The sequence below is a fragment of the Anopheles coluzzii genome, chromosome 2 (genome assembly GCF_943734685.1).
Source record: "Anopheles coluzzii chromosome 2, AcolN3, whole genome shotgun sequence".
Taxonomy (NCBI): Eukaryota; Metazoa; Arthropoda; class Insecta; order Diptera; family Culicidae; genus Anopheles; species Anopheles coluzzii.
Window position 1 is genome coordinate 60880148 of NC_064670.1, and position 19213 is coordinate 60899360.

Below are 19213 nucleotides of genomic sequence, written 5' to 3' on the forward strand. Positions count from 1 at the left end.
CAGAGTGTATGCAATACTTGGCTATAACGAAAAATGGTCTACATTCTACTGTTAACGTATTGCTAGAAATTTTAAGAGAAAAAAACTACTCATACTTTACTGAAGGATGCACAAAGGCTCCTTAAGACGAACAGAACTGTGCCAAATATTCTTAACGTTGAAGGTGGGCAGTTTTGGTACAGAGGAGTTCTTAGCAGTCTCACAAATCGTTTCAAGTAATCGCATACAAATAAATGTCATTACTAGCAATATTTGTCTTGTATTTGTACAATAATAGAATTGTATAATATTTGTCAAAAATTGGGCTGCCACTTTACAATAAAGGTTCGGCTACGTTTTGGCCAATTCTTATTGAGCATGAAATGCCTCACAGAGCACCAATCGTTGTTGCCTTTCTTTGTTGGAGTTTCAAAACCACCCCGACTGGACAAGTATTCAGGGCAACTTATTCCACAGCTAAACCAGCTGGTTGATAAAAGCATCCTAATGAATGATACACACCATGTAATAAAAGTTCGTGCTATTATTACTGATGCACCCGCGCGGACTTTTATTAAAGGTATGGCATTTTCACCGTGGAGCTGTCATCAGACGGTGGGTGCCGGTGTTCACTACAACCGAGCGCTCCATACCTGGATACAAAACTCCATAGCTGTTTTGCACACTTCTCCTAAGTGTTTGACAGATTCCCCTATATGCCTGCAAACCTCCATAGCAACGTTGCAAACATCCCCTTACCATTTCAAACATTCCACCGAGTGGATCAAGTAATCCATTATATGATTCGAAACCCTGTATTATTGCTTTGGTAGACCAAAGGTGAATCGGATAAATAATTGTAGATCATAAACTTTATCAATTGCCTGATGCAGACGATTTGAACATCACACATTTTTTGCCGGTTTCTAAATTTGATATGCATTCTTGTAATTCATTTTTTATTTTAATTGGTTTGAATTCTGGAATTGGTGGCTGTGAGGATGAATGATTGGTATTGTAACTCACGGTTGAAACCATAATTAATTCAGTTCTCAATAAAGCCAATTTTGATATCGTTATTTGATTTGCAGCTATTGTTGCCCTATCAATGGCGGATTTTTTTGCCTAGATAGCACATTGTTTTGCTAATGCCTCCAGGCTTGCTAAAAGCATGCTATGCTAAAAGCACGGACACATTCGGTACAGCTGGTTGAATGTTTTCCATTACAGCTATCTCAACTTGTAGAGCCGTTACACTACTGCTCGTTGGAAATACATTGTTATCACTCCACGATGTTGGAATGGCCATTCCACAAATTGCAACATCTTCAGGAGAAACACTTCCATCAGCCAATGAAACTGAACATACGTGATCGTTCATCATTCTGTAGAGATAAAACCCGTTTTTAACTCTATCTCATACCGAAGTGCAAATAGTCGAATGAGTAAGTGTTAAGCACCTTGACTACGATGGATCAGGCATCAATTCTCGCAGGTAAGTATATAAAACCACACAATTGCGCTATGAATAAAAAGTTCTTCTCTCTCCGCAGGTTCCCACAAGCTTAATATGGCCACATCAAGGGGCACAAAAACAAACAAAAGCGGGAGCGGTGGTATGAAAGATACACCTGTTCCCCAACTAGGTTCGAATCTCGTGCCGTTTGCATCGAATCGCAAACCGCCTGCTTCGAATCGCATCCCAACGGTCAAAAACCGAAGATTTTATATTGACGTTTCGCTTTTTCTATCTGGCTCTCGCGCTAATTTTAGTGATTCTCCCTTCGTGAGTATCCACGAGCCCCCTCGTGTTGTTGTTGTTGTTGGAATTTGAAACCGAAACCCCCTCGTGCGCTGCCAAAATCAACGAAGAACGAAATCGAGTGGCTCAAGCGAAAGAACGAAAAAAAAATGATGAAAGAGTGTGCTGTGACAATACCACACACGCACGCACAAGGCGACACACGAAATCTGGTGTGATACCGGCTCTAGAGCAAGAACACACATGCACACATTTGGCCACACCAGAGCTCTGTTACAGGGTTTTCCGTTCCAATTAACAACTATCAACAGTCTATTAGCAATCCTCGATTTGAAAAACACGATTGTCTACCACTTACAAACAAGTTTTTGGTACACTGTCCATTTCAATTTCACAATTGTTGTCTTCGAAAACACACGTCAGATGCGGCACGGGTTGTTTTGGTTTTGGCTAGAACGTGTATCACTGGGCTGTAAAAATTGAACCATGCTGTAAACGGGTCATAATCAATACGGGTATATGGGAATATGGAGCTATATAGACATAATACGCAGTTTTATCGATACAGGCGTCCCCCGAGTTACGACCCTCTTGAGTTACGACGCTTCGCAGATACGAAGATTTTGATTTTGACAGTTAAAAGTTGTTATTGAGACGAAATTGATATATTTTTTTGAATTTCTGTGCAGATAACCGTTACAAACCTATTTCCTCAGACTCCAAAACTCCTCCATCTTGAATTTCTAGATCGTGTAAACGGCTTTTGGAGGAAAATTAATACATTATCGTATATTATTTTAAATAAAATATACGATTTCATAGATTTCAATTTCGGTTATAAACTTTACATTCACAGATATTCGACATACGACTATTTCGATTTACACCTTGTTTTGAGACATTTTGTCGGTCCCAAATTCAGTCGTATCTCGGGGGACACATGTACTTTATTTTTTAAATTTACTTATTTTTTCTGTTTTTAACATTACTCGATGGTTATTGACTGAATTAATCAATAAATGGTTCAAACATAGATCACTTGATTACTGTTCCCCTATTTTAATGTTATATTATCTTTTTTATCGCGCAGATCGCGAACGAACGGTACCTCCATGTGGGGTGTTTTATTGATTGAACACTTACCAGCATTACGCATTATTATCATTTTACATTACGAGAATTTACAGTACTTCACCTAGAACACCGCATAGATTGTTGCTCATTTATTAGCATCGGTACAGAAAAAGGTTAAGCAAATATTTCATTTCAGGGAACGGTCAGAACCTCGCCGCATGCGTAGTAAAAACGATAGCGAGTTGAATCAATCTATACACAGGTATGGAAACTGTATAAGTGTATTAAATTATCTTCAGTATATTGCGTCGATATTCCATAACGCATTAAAAAATTATAAGCCTTCATAGTCGCTGATTACCCGTGTAGCCCGGTTGCCTGGAATATGATGTTTTTTTGGTTGCCGGTGACAGGGTTCATAGAAGCTCCGGCGAGATTTCAAGTGCTTGATATAAACGGAGAAGTGACACATATGGGTAAGCAAAGACATGCTGTATTTTGTATTTGAAAACTTGAATCTGGAGGGTGTAAATGTATGTTTAAATGAACATAATTCATTTTGCACTGAGCGCCGAAACGGATTTCGTCGAACGTAATCCATGCTCTGGCCGTGTGTCTTCGGTTAGTTTATCAATCACTAATTCCATTATGTTTTGTAATCCTCTAGCACTTTCTTCAATCCCTACAAAGTTTGATTGTTGCAGTGCTGTTGAAACTAAATAACAAATCCCTTGCGGTGAATAGTTCTTCCAGCTAATAGTTGACTTTTTGTCCATATTTTTTTTATTTTCATTAATTTTTATGCTAATTGTTTCATGATCGGAGATTTTTAAAGATGGTTCAGTTTGTACTACAATTGAATCAATGTTACTATAAACGTGATCAATTAAAGCTCTCTTTCGTTAAAGTTCGATTGGTGATTCGAGTTGGCTTGTTTACTTTGTGATGCATATTTACTGAACACATTAAATTTTTAAAATTTCTGGATTTTTCTTGATCCAGCCAATTTATGTTAAAATCTCCTACAATTATACATTGTTTAGACCAGGGGCCTCCAAACTTTTCAGCTCGTGGGCCGCATTGGTTCAAAAATAACTATGTTGAGGGCCATTTGACGCTACCTTTAAATGATGATTGAACGTTTAAATCTCGTTTTGATAACAAAATACTAACGTTACTAGTACAGCTTCGAGTAACCAAAGCTTGATTTTTGTCAAAGAAAAGTAAAAAATACAATTCTATTTGAAAAAGTCATAATAACGTAATATTTATATTAACTCTAGCAAAGTCATCGTGGGTCATCGTGAGTCATCGTCATCGTCATTGAGGGCCGCATGCGGCCCGCGGGCCGTAGTTTGGAGACCCCTGGTTTAGACCAATCATTGAAGCTATCCATCCATATTTCTAGTTGCTCAATAAATTTAGTTTCATTAGAACTTGGTAAATGATATATAACACCATATAAAGCTGGAGACATGCTTCGCAAAATATTGACACTCAAAAACCAATTTCCATCAATTGATTCGTTTAGAATTTGTTTAAAAAGAACAGAATCTCTGATATACAGCGCCACACCTCCTGTATGTCTTGAATGAGATAAACAAAAGGAACATCTATATCCAGGAATATAATATTGTTCAAATGCTTCACTTTCTGTGATGTGAGTTTCAGAAATTAAAACTAATCAGGGTTTAAAAGTTTCTACAGTTGTTCTTTGCATAATATTATGTGTAGAAAGACCTGCGACGTTTAAGTAAATTATTTCCCCATTTTTTGGGGTGCTATTCTTTGATTGCTATTGTACAAGTTTGGACATTTTTTCTAATTCTTTTTTATGTATTGGACACCATTTACTATTGGCTGGATGGTTTGTATCTAGCATGGCATTATTTTTTAGATTTTCATTTTCACAAATTATACACCTGAAGCATAATGATTTGCACGTTACTGTTAGGTGGTTTTCACCACATTTTGAACATATTTCTTCATTTTTGCAAAATGTTTTGGTGTGTCCATATTGTGAGCATTTGAAGCACCGTAATATTCTTATAGATCTGACCAGACGACAATCCCAATACGTATAGTTTTTAGGCTGTTTAGCATAGTGAATGATTTTTCATCTACATCAATAAAAACATTACAATTTTCATACTTCAAATTTTTATTTTCGTACCTGCCAGCAATTTTGATTTGTACCCATGGTATCATAGAATTCTGCTATTTTTAAAAGTTGATAATTTCTTCATCAGAGTAATTTTCAGTCATGCCCATTACTTTCATTCTAATTAATGGATTAGATGTTGAATATTCCGCTCCAAGATCCGCTTCAATGTCTTTACTTAATTTTTCTTTGTTAGTATTTAGTGGACATTGTACCATAATTTGACCCCCAGTACCATTTCGAAAATCTGAGAGGTTGTACTAAACCGGGTCCAATTTGGCTAACAAATATGCTCTGGTTACATTGCATGATTGAATTTTATGAGGAATGATTACAAATTGGTTTTTATTCTTTTATTTTATTCTACAGTATCGCGGACGAAATCGCACGTTAAACATTATCTGTCAAATTCCATATAATATTTTGACAGGCCTTCCGAAAAAATCGCATCCGATGGAGCACAGACACGGGCCTAAGTGATAGACAATCGTGTTTTTCAAATCGAGGAATACTAACAGACTGTTGACAGTTGTTAATTGGAATGGAACACCCTGTATAGTGCAGATAGTTTTCTGCTGTCCACGGTGATACTACACACTAGTGATGCGCGTTGCGTTCCGAACCTGCCAGGTGCGATCCGTTCCAGCATGCAAGCATCCGGACCGCGATCCTTATTTTTAACACAAGCAGGTTCAAACTGAACCTGTTGCTCCCACCGTTCTTTGTGATCCGACCTGAACCGACTGTTATCAACGATCTTATCGATTCGATCTGAACGGGCTGCTCTCAGCGTTCTCGGTGATCTGTGCTGGGTCGGATGCTCTCAGTGCTTATTACGATCCGGCCTAGAACGCACGACATTCTACTCTCTTTGTATGATGAGTCGGTTTGCCGTAAACAAATCAGCCAGGTTCAGTTTAAACCTGTTTCTCTCAGCGTTCTTTTCGATCCAGTCTGGAACGCACGATCATCTGCTCTCTTTCATACGATGGGCCGATTTGGTACGTACAAAGGAAGCAGGTAAAATCTGAACCTGTTTCTCGTATCTGTTCTCTTTCATACGATGGGTCGATTTGGTACGTACAAAGGAAGCAGGTAAAATCTGAACCTGTTTCTCTCAGCGTTCTTTTCGTTCCGGTAAAGAACGGCGTTCTCTTCTCTTTTGCTTCTTTCTAGTATGAATTCTGTCACACTAGTATGAATTCTGTGAATTTCACATTCTGTCTATGTGAGTGATAACAGCGCAAGCCATACTCTCTCAGTCAAAGAGATAACGGTATAACACCTGAGCCGTGAAGCCAGAGAAGGATAGAGATTTGTGATTGGTGGGAAGCTAATCGCCAAAATTTAAAGAGACAATCCTGCACTAACGATAAGCGCAATGAATGAAATGTTTCTCTTCTGCCATATGGATGTTAACAGTATAGGTGCGTTATTTGGACTGCATTGTGGTAGTCAATGACTTGCTATGATTTGGGTGCTAAGCTGCTTCGTTGTACATGCATCTCCAATGAACTCGATTGAATTTTTATCTGAGATGGAACTAAATATTTAAGGTGCATGACACGTTTAGCCTTCCGCAATAATTTATTTAACGCCGTGAAACAGCGCTATTCTTAACGACAATTATAGTGCACTACTGCACACTTTCACACCGGTAGTTCACCGTACAGTATAATGTCAACCTTACAGAAACAACTTAACAGTCTATGTATTTTATATAAACCACTGTTATTCGATTCTATCTGCTTCTATTAAGAAATATTAATTCAATCAATGTAGTGTAAATTAATCCATACGAAATTTAACAAGTCAATTAAACTTGTAAGCTTTTTGATTTTGCTTCAAAACTTCATATGCGTTCCAACAAATTTCTGATTCACTTCTTTATTTAGAAGTATAAAAGGGAATAATGATTAATTTTAATGAAAAAGGAACTGTATAGCGGGCTACTTAAGTTAAGCGTTTTAATGGTAGTACAAGAATAGTTTTACACATTCAGTAAACTAATATTTAGCTTTGTTTAATTGAAACTGTGTGATTACTGCACAAAAAATATATTACACAATATTCGATGAATACTTTCAAGTTAACCATATATAAAGTGAGCAACTGAAAAAGAGTAACCATGGCAGGTCATCTCGAACCTGCGTTCCGCGTTCCTTTCTTTTTCTCCAGATTGGCAGGTTCGTCCCGTTCCTCAATTTTCAGAACTATTCCCATCACTATTACTTACCATCCTTTAGATAACGAGTTTTGAAAACGTATGATATAATAATTTGGAATTGAAGTATCGAAGCATAGTGAACCGGGAAAACTCAAAAAAAAAAAATCCGGGAAAAAACCGGGAAAAAAACCGAGAATTTACAATCCTGATTCGAGTGGCCACCCTGAAGAACGACAATATTCTGAACTTCAAATTATTGAAACCCGTTCCATCAAAAGGCTTAATCTTGAGGAACTTCTCTTCATCTCCCATCGTGATGATTTTCTCTAATGACTTAAAGAATCTTCTAGGCTTGATTAGCACTGGGTTATTTTAGGCCCATAACCTTTTAAAAGAGCTAAAACACCTTTGCTGTTTGGTGGTTGAAAGAGGAATTAAAATTTTACTAACTACATTCTGTTAACACTATTTCATAGAATCCTACGATCAATTGTACACCGGTATTTCATCGCATACTTAAATCAATTGTAAAGGCCGGGCTACATTGATCGTACTCGCAAGTGTAATTTCGATTTTCACTAGCGCAATTGGCGGCGGGTGGTGGAAGCTTTTTTTGGTCGTCGGGGGAATGGTCGTGGCGGATCTCAAAATTAATTAGTTTTTTTCACCGTTTTTTTATGCGAAAACGGCTGAAATACTTGCACAACATATTTATGTATCAATTACAAAGCTTTCCCAGTCCAGTTAAAGTGAAAAACATTTAAAAATAACGTATTTTTGGAGCAGCCTCAAATTGTTTGGCAAAATGCTTCGGTTAGCCGCCGCCAGATGCACTAGTGAAAATCGAAATTATACTTGCGAGTACGATCATTGTAGCCCGGCCTTAAACTTCAACAATAATGTCTAGTGAACAATTTGAAGTGTTTAAAGGCTGGGAGACATTAATCGTACTCGCTAGTGTAATTTTTATTTTCACTAGCGCATCTGGCGACGACCAGCGCAAGCTAGATGTCGGTATAATTTATGTGTCAAAATTATTCATACTTGGTGTCATCAAGTTTCGACCATGCTACTTGTATGCCGTTTAAAATGTTGATAAACGTCCATACATTGCAACAAAGTAGGCCGTTAGTTGTTGGACAAATGGTCAAAGCAAACAAAGGGCTGGGCAACATTTTTGTCCATTTATACTATAAAAATTATACTACGGAGTACGATCAATGTAGCCCGGCCTTAATAAAACTCTGACACATCCAGTATACCAGGCAGGCATAATTACCCTTTCACATGACTGTACAATTCAAACTACAGAAATTTAAAATTAAACCAACACTGTTTACTTACTTATCCGGCACTACAACCGCTTTGCGGTCTTGGCCTGCCTCAAGAGTGTCCGAAACCGCTCACGGTCTTATCCCGGCCTTAATGGCGGACGCCTCCACGCCATCTTGCCACCTCAATTTGGGCCTACCACGCCTCCTCTGTCCTTGTGGACGGCCTAAAGAGACTTTACTGACTGGGTCGTCAGTTTCCATGCGTACAACAAGGCCAGCTCACCGGAGCCTGGCGAGCTGTGAGACAGTGTTGATACGCTGTACGACAGTGAGGTCGCCGTATATCTCGTATAGCTCGTCAATATAGCGGCTCCTCCATTGTCCTTCCACACATACGGGGCCAAGTATCCTTCTGAGCATCTTCCTCTCGAACGCGACTAAGAGGGTTTCGTCAGATTTGGACAGTGTCCATGTCTCAGAGGCGTATGTGAGTACCGGAACTATATAGGTACAATATAGTCCCAGCTCCGTTCGTCGCGACAGGTTCTTTGAGGTGAACTGATTTTTCAGGCTGTAGAATGACCGGTTGGCAGCCAGCATCCTTGCGCGCAACTCAGCTTCCATACTGTTGTCGTTGCTGACCTTTGACCCCAGATAGGTGAATTCTGGGACGACTTCAAAAGTGCGTTCACCTATCTGTACATCACGCTTACGTAGATTTGGATTATTCACCAATCGATATAAGAAGTAAAATAAATCTATAAATTCGGTGTCCATCTTTCCCTACAACAAAGTGTCCGTCTTTCCCGCTTTAGGGTCAAGGTGTTTAAGCCACCAGAAAACAATATTTTATGTTGCTTTCTTTCTCGTTCTTTCGCCAGTTTTTTCATTGATGATCACGACAACTCATTCATGAAATAAAACTTCCGGAAATATAAACAATACAAGTTGTAGAGCTTAAGATCCGCAGTAATCAAATTAGGTCCACAAGGGTGCACACGATTGAAAATTTGTTTTGTTCGTAAATTTAACCAATTTTGCATATATTATGCCAAAAATGTTCTTAAATTTGTTGTTTAACTTTAAGTTTGGATGCTTCATTGTTGATTTTTTCGAAAATTACTTTTTTCATGCATTTATGAGAAGTGTCCATCTTACCCGCAGTGTCCGTCTTTACCTACCTTCCCCTCTTCTATGTTGGTGCGATATTCAATAAATCGAATTACGTTGGTGTATGGTGTGCACTGTATCATTTTGGAAAGGACCCTGGCAATAAAGGGGGAGGGGGCTAATAAAACGAACCCACCGGTCACCAGCACTCAGAGATCCTTTGAATACGCGCTTGAATAAGAACTTGAATTGGCGAAATTATTCAACTGATCCGTCGAAATTATTCAAGTAAATTATTCAGCGCTTGGCGGATAAACCCCGTAAAAAATGGAGTTTTGTTTAATTTGAGGTAAGTAAAAGTGATTAAAATTATCAACCAACATCCCCCCTTCTAATTAATATAATTTTTCTGCCATTTCATGTGTGTTTCACGGCGAACGGAGACAACAAAAATCTGTGGCTGTGTCGTAGTGTTGGAGCAGTGGCCCGTACAGTGCAGCGAGAAAAACCTGGAGCAACAGCGATGAGGAGCAGAAAGTGCTGTGCTGAATTTGTTTTTTTTTTCACTGTGCGACTGTAAAAAGTGTTTTTTTTTTTTAATTATGTGCGTTAATTTAGAATTAAGTGCAGTGATTATTGTGCAAGTGTTGTGTTCTTTTGTATTCTATGTTGGTTCGATATTCAATAAATCGAATTACGATAGTATAATGGTGTGCACTGTATCATTTCGGAAAGAAATCCTGCCAAAAAAGGGGGAGGGGACTAATTAAACGAAGGTTCGTGCCGAACTCCGTTCGGGTTCGTTTCGGCTTCGGGTTACTTCGAGTGCTTATATGCCGGGCTACATTGGTCGTACTCGCAAGTGTAATTTTTATTTTCACTAGCGCATCTGGCGACGACCAGCGCAAGCTAGATGTCGGTATAATTTATGTGTCAAAATTATTCATACTTGGTGTCTCATCAAGTTTCGAGCAGGCTACTTGTATGCCGTATGAAATGTTTATAAACGTCCATAAATTGCAACAAAATAGGCCGTTAATTGTTGTTGGTGGATAAATCGTCATTCATGCAAAGCGCTAAGCAACATTTTTCCCCATCTTTCAACATCTTTCCATCATTGGGTAAAATTATAGCCTCCTGGACCCAAAACACTTTTTGACAGATAAATTATACCAGCCTCTAGCTTCGACCCGCCGCCGCTAGATGGCGTACGCGTTCACAAAAATTACACTCAGGATTGATCGTACTCTATGGTGTAATTTTAATTTTCACTAGCGCACCTGGCGGCGGCTGACCGAAGCATTTTTCCAAACAATTTGGAGCCGCTTTAGAAAATATGTAATTTTTCCATGTTTTTAACCTAATTTGGACAAGAAAAGTTTTGTAAAAGGTAGATGCACATGTCCTACAAGCATTGCATCGATTTTCATTGCAAAAAACGATGGAAAAACAACTTAAATTTGAGATCCGGCACGACCATTCCCTCGACGACCAAAAAAAGCTTCCACCAGCCGCCGCCAGATGCGCTAGTGAAAATCGAAATTACACTTGGGAGTACGATCAATGTAGCCCGGCCTTAATATTCGTCAACTTTTTTTAAGTATGCCCAAGTAGCAACCGAAGCCTGTTTCTCGCAGTTTCAATCCCTTCATGTCCAAAAACTGCCTTCGCTCACTATTCCTATCCCATTTCTACGTTTGTTGCGTTCTCGCTCATCAGGGTGTTAGTCAATTATCTCTTGCCACACTAAGATAATTCTCCTGCACACTTCGTGTGTTAGATCCCTCCCTATTGAACAGAAGTCATTTTCTTCCATCGCATCTGGGTGTTTGCTCTTTTCCATCCAAGCCAAAGAGCGACTTCAGTGTGCTCTGAACCGTGGACGTGACATTGTATGTTTGTGTGCTGCGTGAAATCTTTTTCTTGCTTAAAACACTTTCCCGTACTGCACCATCCGCGGTGTTCTTTCTGCTTCATCGGAGGACGATTTTTTATCATCTAATTGTTTGGGTAAATATCCTTTTCTAAGTGTCTAGTGCTATGTGACATTTATTCTAATTCTAATATTAGTTTAATATGCAATGTTTTGCACATTACAAGTTTCAGATGTGTGCTGCTACCGCTAGCTGTTCCTCAAACTTCTTAAAAAGTGTGACACTGTGTGCACAGGCGTTCAAGTTTCAATTGATCCTCAAGCACAAAGGTAAGTTTGTCACATCTGTATATCAAGTGTAATCTTTTTAACAAAGTGTCTATCAAAAGTGTATTTTTTCAACAGCCTTCATACAACACCGCGGTTGAGGTGCGCCAAATCTGATGACATCTTTCCTGAACCAAGCAGGCTGAACACGCGCACCACCACGGGCTCCAGCGCGGTGTGAAGAGGGAAGAAGAAAAGACAGAATTGGAAACAGCCGCACCAGGCTTCCAACCACCGTGTGTGTATGTAAGTATGTGAGAACACATGTGTGAATCCTCTTGTGGGAACTGCAAAAAGAAGAGAATAAAGAGTGTGAAGCAGCTAGGCTGCCGCAACCAAATCAAGAGAGTGAATTCTCATTTCAATCCGAAAAACTGGGAGAGAGTGATGACATGCGGGAGAGAATAAAACTAGAAACACGAGAGAGGGCCACACGAAGCGCTTTCGGGGTTTTTTTTTTGCCACCGCGCACATTTTGCTTTATGCGCGCGACTAAGTGAGCCTTGATGAGCGCGATGGCTCCCATACAAAGGCCTTCGGCTTTGCTAGCTGGGAGTTAGTGATGGGAATAGTTCCGAAAATTGAGGAACGGAACGAACCTGCCAATCTGGAGAAAAAGAACGGAACGCGGAACGCAGGTTCGAGATGACCTGCCATGGTTACGCTTTTTCAGTTGCTCACTTTATATATGGCTAACTTGAAAGTATTCATCGAATATTGTGTAATATATTTTTTGTGCAGTAATCACACAGTTTCAATTAAAACAAAGCTAAATATTAGTTTACTGAATGTGTAAAACTATTCTTGTACTACCATTAAAACGCTTAACTTAAGTAGCCCGCTATACAGTTCCTTTTTCATTAAAATTAATCATTATTCCCTTTTATACTTCTAAATAAAGAAGTGAATCAGAAATTTGTTGGAACGCATATGAAGTTTTGAAGCAAAATCAAAAAGCTTACAAGTTTAATTGACTTGTTAAATTTCGTATGGATTAATTTACCCTACATTGATTGAATTAATATTTCTTAATAGAAGCAGATAGAATCGAATAACAGTGGTTTATATAAAATACATAGACTGTTAAGTTGTTTCTGTAAGGTTGACATTATACTGTACGGTGAACTACCGGTGTGAAAGTGTGCAGTAGTGCACTATAATTGTCGTTAAGAATAGCGCTGTTTCACGGCGTTAAATAAATTATTGCGGAAGGCTAAACGTGTCATGCACCTTAAATATTTCGTTCCATCTCAGATAAAAATTCAAAAGAGTTCATTGGAGATGCATGCACAACGAAGCAGCTTAGCACCCAAATCATAGCAAGTCATTGACTACCACAATGCAGTCCAAATAACGCACCTATACTGTTAACATCCATATGGCAGAAGAGAAACATTTCATTCATTGCGCTTATCGTTAGTGCAGGATTGTCTCTTTAAATTTTGGCGATTAGGTTCCCACCAATCACAAATCTCTATCCTTCTCGGGCTTCACGGCTCAGGTGTTGTACCGTTATCTCTTTGACTGAGAGAGTATGGCTTGCGCTGTTATCACTCACATAGACAGAATGTGTGTGTGTGTTCATACTAGAAAGAAGCAAAAGAGAAGAGAACGCCGTTCTTTACCGGAACGAAAAGAACGCTGAGAGAAACAGGTTTAGATTTTACCTGCTTCCTTTGTACGTCGGATCGATGTACAGATCGGATCGATAAGATCGTTGATAACAGTCGGTTCAGGTCGGATCACAAAGAACGGTGGGAGCAACAGGTTCAGTTTGAACCTGCTTGTGTTAAAAATAAGGATCGCGGTCCGGATGCTTGCATGCTGAAACGGATCGCACCTGGCAGGTTCGGAACGCAACGCGCATCACTACTGGGAGTGGTCGGAGCTCGAAAATCGAACCAACCCGATTCCAATTCCGCGTTCGGAATCAATTCCGGGGCCGATTCCGATGCTGGAGTCGATTCCGATTCCGGAGTTGATTCCGATGTTGGTTCCGGAGCCGATTTCGAAGTTGGTTCCGGAGCCGATTCCGGAGTTGAATCCGGAGCCGATTCCGGAGTTGAATCCGGAATTGATTCCAAGATCGGAATCGGCTCCGGAATCAGAATCGTCTCCGGAATCGGGAATCGCAATTTGCTTTGGTAACGGAATCAGGCTTGACTCCAGAAATGGAATGGTTTGAATTGAAATAAGAAGTGTGGGAAGCGAAATAAGGCCGGGAATCTCCATGTGAATAGATCATTTACAAGTAAATTTTGATTCTTTGCCGCTATCAACACATACCATCATTGGACCCAAACACCTATTCCTAAGAAGATGCCGAAACCGACTTCGTTTCGAAGCCAATTCCGATTTCCGGAGTCAATTCCGAGGTCGTAGCCGATTTTGATTCAGGAGCCAATTCCCGAACTGATTCCTATTCCGAAGCTAATTCTGATTCCGGAGCCGATTCCGATTCCCGAGCCAATTTCGGAACCAATTCCGGATCCAATTCCGATTCCGGAACCAATTGCAGAGCCGATTACGTAACCAATTCTGGAACCAATTCCGGAGCCGATTCCGGAACCAATTCCAGAGCCGATGGCAATTCGTTTGTGAAATTCAAATAAAATGTAATTATTCACTGACTACACGTAAAATCCTTGTTATCAGCAAATATTCATGGATCCTTGTTGGTGATAAAATTTTTGTTTTCAAGTAATATTCGAAGTTCCTTGTGTCTTGTAAAATTCTTGTTTCACACACCTGCTGGAAGAACGAAAAGTTTAACCGCGAGGCCACATGAGGTGAAATATACAGCGAAATGAACTATTTGACAGGCGAAATATCTGACGGATAAAGCATCACAGCAACCAGCTGATGTGCAATGTAAACAAATGACGTGCACAAAATCGTAACTAAACCCATTGAATAACTTCAATATGGAGTACTTCGTCCATTTTGAGTCAACAGTTCATAATTTCTTCCAATTAGGGAATGTTCTGCTTAAGAAGATATTATTTTTAAGTGAATTTAGAAAGCGGATGTTGTGTGTCCGCCAACCCTTTAGCTGTATCTGTCAGATATTTCGCCTGTCAAATAGTTCATTTCGCTGTATATTTCACCTCATGTAGCCTCGCGGTAACAGGCATAGAACAGCACAGTACATGTTCTAATTGGGTAAAAGAAGTCCAATTTACTTTCAATTAAACAATGACAGTTAAATGAAACATCAAATCGGCACACACTGATGCAATAAGCACACCGTCTTTTGCCTATAACCCGGCGACGAATAAAATAGATCCTTGAATTGAATCAGCCATGTAATATTCTAATTGGATTCTAATTCTTAAAATATTCCAATAGTAAATAAGTGCAAAATGCAGTACAAAACTCTCATTCAAAATTTTTCCCTTGGCTCTCTGTCAATGTACTCTAAGCCAAGGTGTTTTACAGGGTTTTCCAATTGAGTTTAGACTAGCAGCATACTTTTTTTGAATAGTCGCAATAGATTCTTGACTAGCATCCTCTATTTTTGATTACGAGCAGTGGATTATTGACTAGGAGCAATTGATTTCAGCAGGTCTCTGCCTGACAGCCTAAGAGCGTCGTGTTTATAACACCCGGTGTGACAGATCGACTTGAATAATAATCTGTGGATAATATTACATTTCATCCGCTCATTAGTTTAAAGCGTTTGTTTTACTGCTATATATTATCCACAAAATAAGATATATTTTATCTGATAGGTTTTTGGTGCTATTGTTTTGATTTTACGAATGCACAATACAACACAAAAGCACTTAACGGCTGAATTGAAATATGCAGTAGTGAACCCACAGGCATAACCTAACCAAAAGCTAGATTAAGCAAGTTTTTCAGAGTGACCATATGTAGTTCTATCGATTTTCGATCGAATATCGGTTTACAATTGAGCACACTGCAACTCAGTTTTTCTATCCAAAAATCAACTATTTTTCTAAGTATTGACCGTTCAACCATAAAATTGGAATTTAATAAAATTTATGAGTGAATAAAAAGTTGTTTTTACTGAAAATTACAGAATTTGCTTTAGATTTCCTACCGATAACCTCTAAAAACAATCTGGTCACTCCGCGCCAGCAACCGGTCTGCTGAAATCAATTGCTCCTAGTCAATAATCCACTGCTCGTAATCAAAAATAGAGGATGCTAGTCAAGAATCTATTGCGACTATTCAAAAAAAGTATGCTGCTAGTCTAAACTCAATTAGAAAACCCTGTAATATGACAAGGTAAAGTTGTTCAGAGCAAAATGACATTTCTCAGCGAAAGCGATAAAAATCAACCTTCTAAATACATACATTTTGCTATAAACACATTGACCTGTTCTCATTCAAAGAGCTTGGTTTTTTTGTTCCGTTCAGATGACAGTTCCCTTAGTGAGAGATGCTACTCACCTCTAAAAGTGAGGCTAAAATGGAAACCATAGTGCTTCTAATGTGCATGCTTATTCGGATGCCGAAGAATGATGCACATTAACGGTAAAATCGACAGTTTTGGCTACTTGGGCGCCATCATACAATCGTTCCGTGGATAGTTACCTATTAATCGGTGTTTCTGGTCACTCTGCTTACCGCGGTTGGAAATTGAAAAATCCGTTATTTTAACAACAATTTCTATACTATGCACGGTATATTTTGCGCAATATTCTTCAAATGATCCAAGTAACCATGTTCATGAAACCATCAATGTCACGTCATAAAGCGAAAGGCCATGGGAGTGACAAAATGCTGACAAATTTTTCAAAATGTGAGCTTTTGTCACTTTTTCGAGCTTTTGTCAAAATTTTGTAACCTGGAGCAGCCAGGAAAAAAAGTTGACAAAAGTTGACAAAATTTGACGTTTGTGAAAAAGCGTACACACAGCTATTTGGCGCAGTTGTGACCCATTGTTATGATAATAATGCTAAAACGCATGATTCTAATTGATTTATGTACCTATTTAGTACGTCTTAAACAAAATATCGATGATATTCAGATGTTGGAGCTTTTTTTCGCTCTTGTGTATGTTTTTGGTGCGGCCACGAGAAAAGCTCTTTTTTGCAGTTGACAAGCAATTTTGACAAAGTTGAAAAAATTTTCAACATTTTTTCAGCTCCGTGGCCACGCGATAATAAATGGTAAAATCAGGCCTATATTTTGCTTGAACGACATTCGATTCCAACCGAAGCACTCGAGTCGAGCGGGAGGAAAGTTTGTATCGCCAAGTAAGCCAGTCGGAATGAGTGTAAAAAAACGGATTCAGTACTTCTTTAAAATCATTTTTTCCAATTTTGTTGGAAATGGGGTAAACATGAGTGATGAAAGTGTTGATAAAATTATGTGAAACTTAATTACACACGTAAACTGTGGTCTAATTTCTTTGTGAGGTTAAATTTGCGCGCTTATGCTGTCGACAGAAAATCTCTCGAATGCACATTCCTGTTAGAGCAATACGGTTCCAATTTTTACTTCGTCGACTCGAATCTGCCGATGAGTTACTCGAACCGGTAACTCGTAAAGATAGGTACAAGAGACATCCGTAAAACTTGTGTTAAAGATTAAAAGAAATGTTTTCAAATGATTATTAAGACTAGTGTCATAACAATATTAAAATAATGGATGACATAAAAAAAGAAGTTCACATTTGTGTCCAGAATATTGAAAGCAATCATAGGTGTGGTTTATTAGTTTTTTACTGTTCAATAATTATAACCGGTTATTATAATCTATGATAAGTCATATTTTTGAAGAAGTTCAATAATTTTACTTACCTCGACAACTGCCGGAGAAGATTTTTTTGTAGACATGTTGAGAAACCTTTCTTGGGCCTGACAGAACTTAGCAGTTTTTTTGTCATATTTTTTTTTGTTTTCCTTCACACCACCAATGTGTAATTTTCGAAATTCTTCCAACGGTAATAATATCTGCTCGTGAGCGCGATCCAGCTTTGTTAAAATTTGAAATGAAAAAAAAGGAACGAATTTTAGATGTTTTTAAACACTACCAACATAACTTTATTCACAAATTTGAATATTTATTCAATTTTGCATACGGTGTTGCATGTAAAAGAAACTGCAAACAGCTTGTCATATATCAATGGGGAATTATTTCTATGGTCAACAGAGCAACGGACGAACACTTTGCTTAACTCTGTACTTTAGATTTTCAGGTGTGTGCAATACTTTTTTTTATTATTTTGTGCATTACTTTGAAAACGTTTAAAAGTGGTGGTTAAATAATTCCTTCAAACCCAAAGTGAGTTGATATATTAGGCGGGCTTATCCAGTGCAATTTGACGTCTAAAAACGAAAATTGGAAGAAAACCTGGTTTTACAGTTAGATCCAAAGTGTATGAATATCAGGTGGTCTCGTCCCATACAAATTGACAACTAATTTCGGAATCAAAAAAAGCTCCTTTTGACAGAATGGGTGAAATGAATTTCCATAGGAACCGTTCGCTTTGTTCTTAGCAACACATACGTAGTACACATTGGTGTCCTAATCGATGGCATTATTTTGATCCAGAAATGGATTTTAATTAGTTCAGATTTGGTTTAGCTTACAATAAGAAATATTTTGAGTGCTTTTTAAGGTATTTCAGTGCAAATAACGAAGATTCTAAGATTGTTTGTGTATTAGGCAAGTCGTCAGAAAGCTTGTTTGGGGAAATGTTTTCACCCATGCTGTCAAAAAGTGACGTTCAACTTTTGCTATAAAAAACAGGCTATGAGACCACCTGATCTTCATACACTTTGGTTAGATCCATAACAAACTGGTTACTTAGATGATTTTTTTATGGACTCACTACTAACTCTATCCAAAATTGTCACAATTTTACTCGATATTTGAGGTCAATCGGTGGTGATGATGATGATGATAAGTCCCACCTCTTTCCCCAACATAGGTTTGAGAAGGACGGAAGTATCTTTACGATAATATTACTCTGATAGGTATATTAAAATATTTTGTACGAGCAAGTGGTGGCATCGGAAAACTCTCAGAGGAACTGTTCGAGTCATACACACACCCAAGATGACCAACATAGTTTCATCAAGAAAAAACGGGTCATACTCCATCGAATACAATGGTATTCCCTAGCATCCTTTACGTAGCCCGCCAAGAACCATTAAATGGATCTGGCGCACCACTTATCAGGACACAACTGCGACATGCATATGGCCAGTTCCACTAGTGCCAACCGCTGGCCCCAGGGTCTCTGGCACCAATGACAGGCTCCAGGGCACTACATTCCGAAGCAGGAGAATCTAATGTATCCCTTACGTAGCTCGCCAAGAACCAACTAATGGATCCGGCGCACTACTTATCAGAACACAACTGCAACATGCATATGGCCAGTTCCACTAGTGCCAATGATTGGCTCTAGGGCACTACCTTCCGAAGCAGGTGAACCTAATGTATCTAGTGGTCTGTTGAACAGAACCAAAGGATATATGTGCAGACACTCTGATAAATTCCTCAATTT

The 19213-nt window shown here is 38.8% G+C and overlaps 1 protein-coding gene and 1 long non-coding RNA gene across 2 annotated transcripts in view; one reads left to right on the top strand and one right to left on the bottom strand.

Annotated features, from left to right (window-relative positions):
• LOC120960095 (rho GTPase-activating protein Graf) overlaps nucleotides 1-19213 on the bottom strand; it is a 179686-nt gene that overhangs the window by 64536 nt on the left and 95937 nt on the right. The window contains exon 3 of the mRNA XM_049605223.1: nucleotides 17502-17675. Within this exon, the coding sequence (XP_049461180.1) occupies nucleotides 17502-17675 (174 nt within the window). The remainder of the gene's footprint in view (nucleotides 1-17501; nucleotides 17676-19213) is intronic.
• Nucleotides 5304-12701, top strand: LOC125906466 (uncharacterized). The gene is made up of 3 exons (XR_007451833.1): nucleotides 5304-11537; nucleotides 11628-11730; nucleotides 11806-12701. It is a non-coding gene; the product is annotated as an uncharacterized LOC125906466 (long non-coding RNA).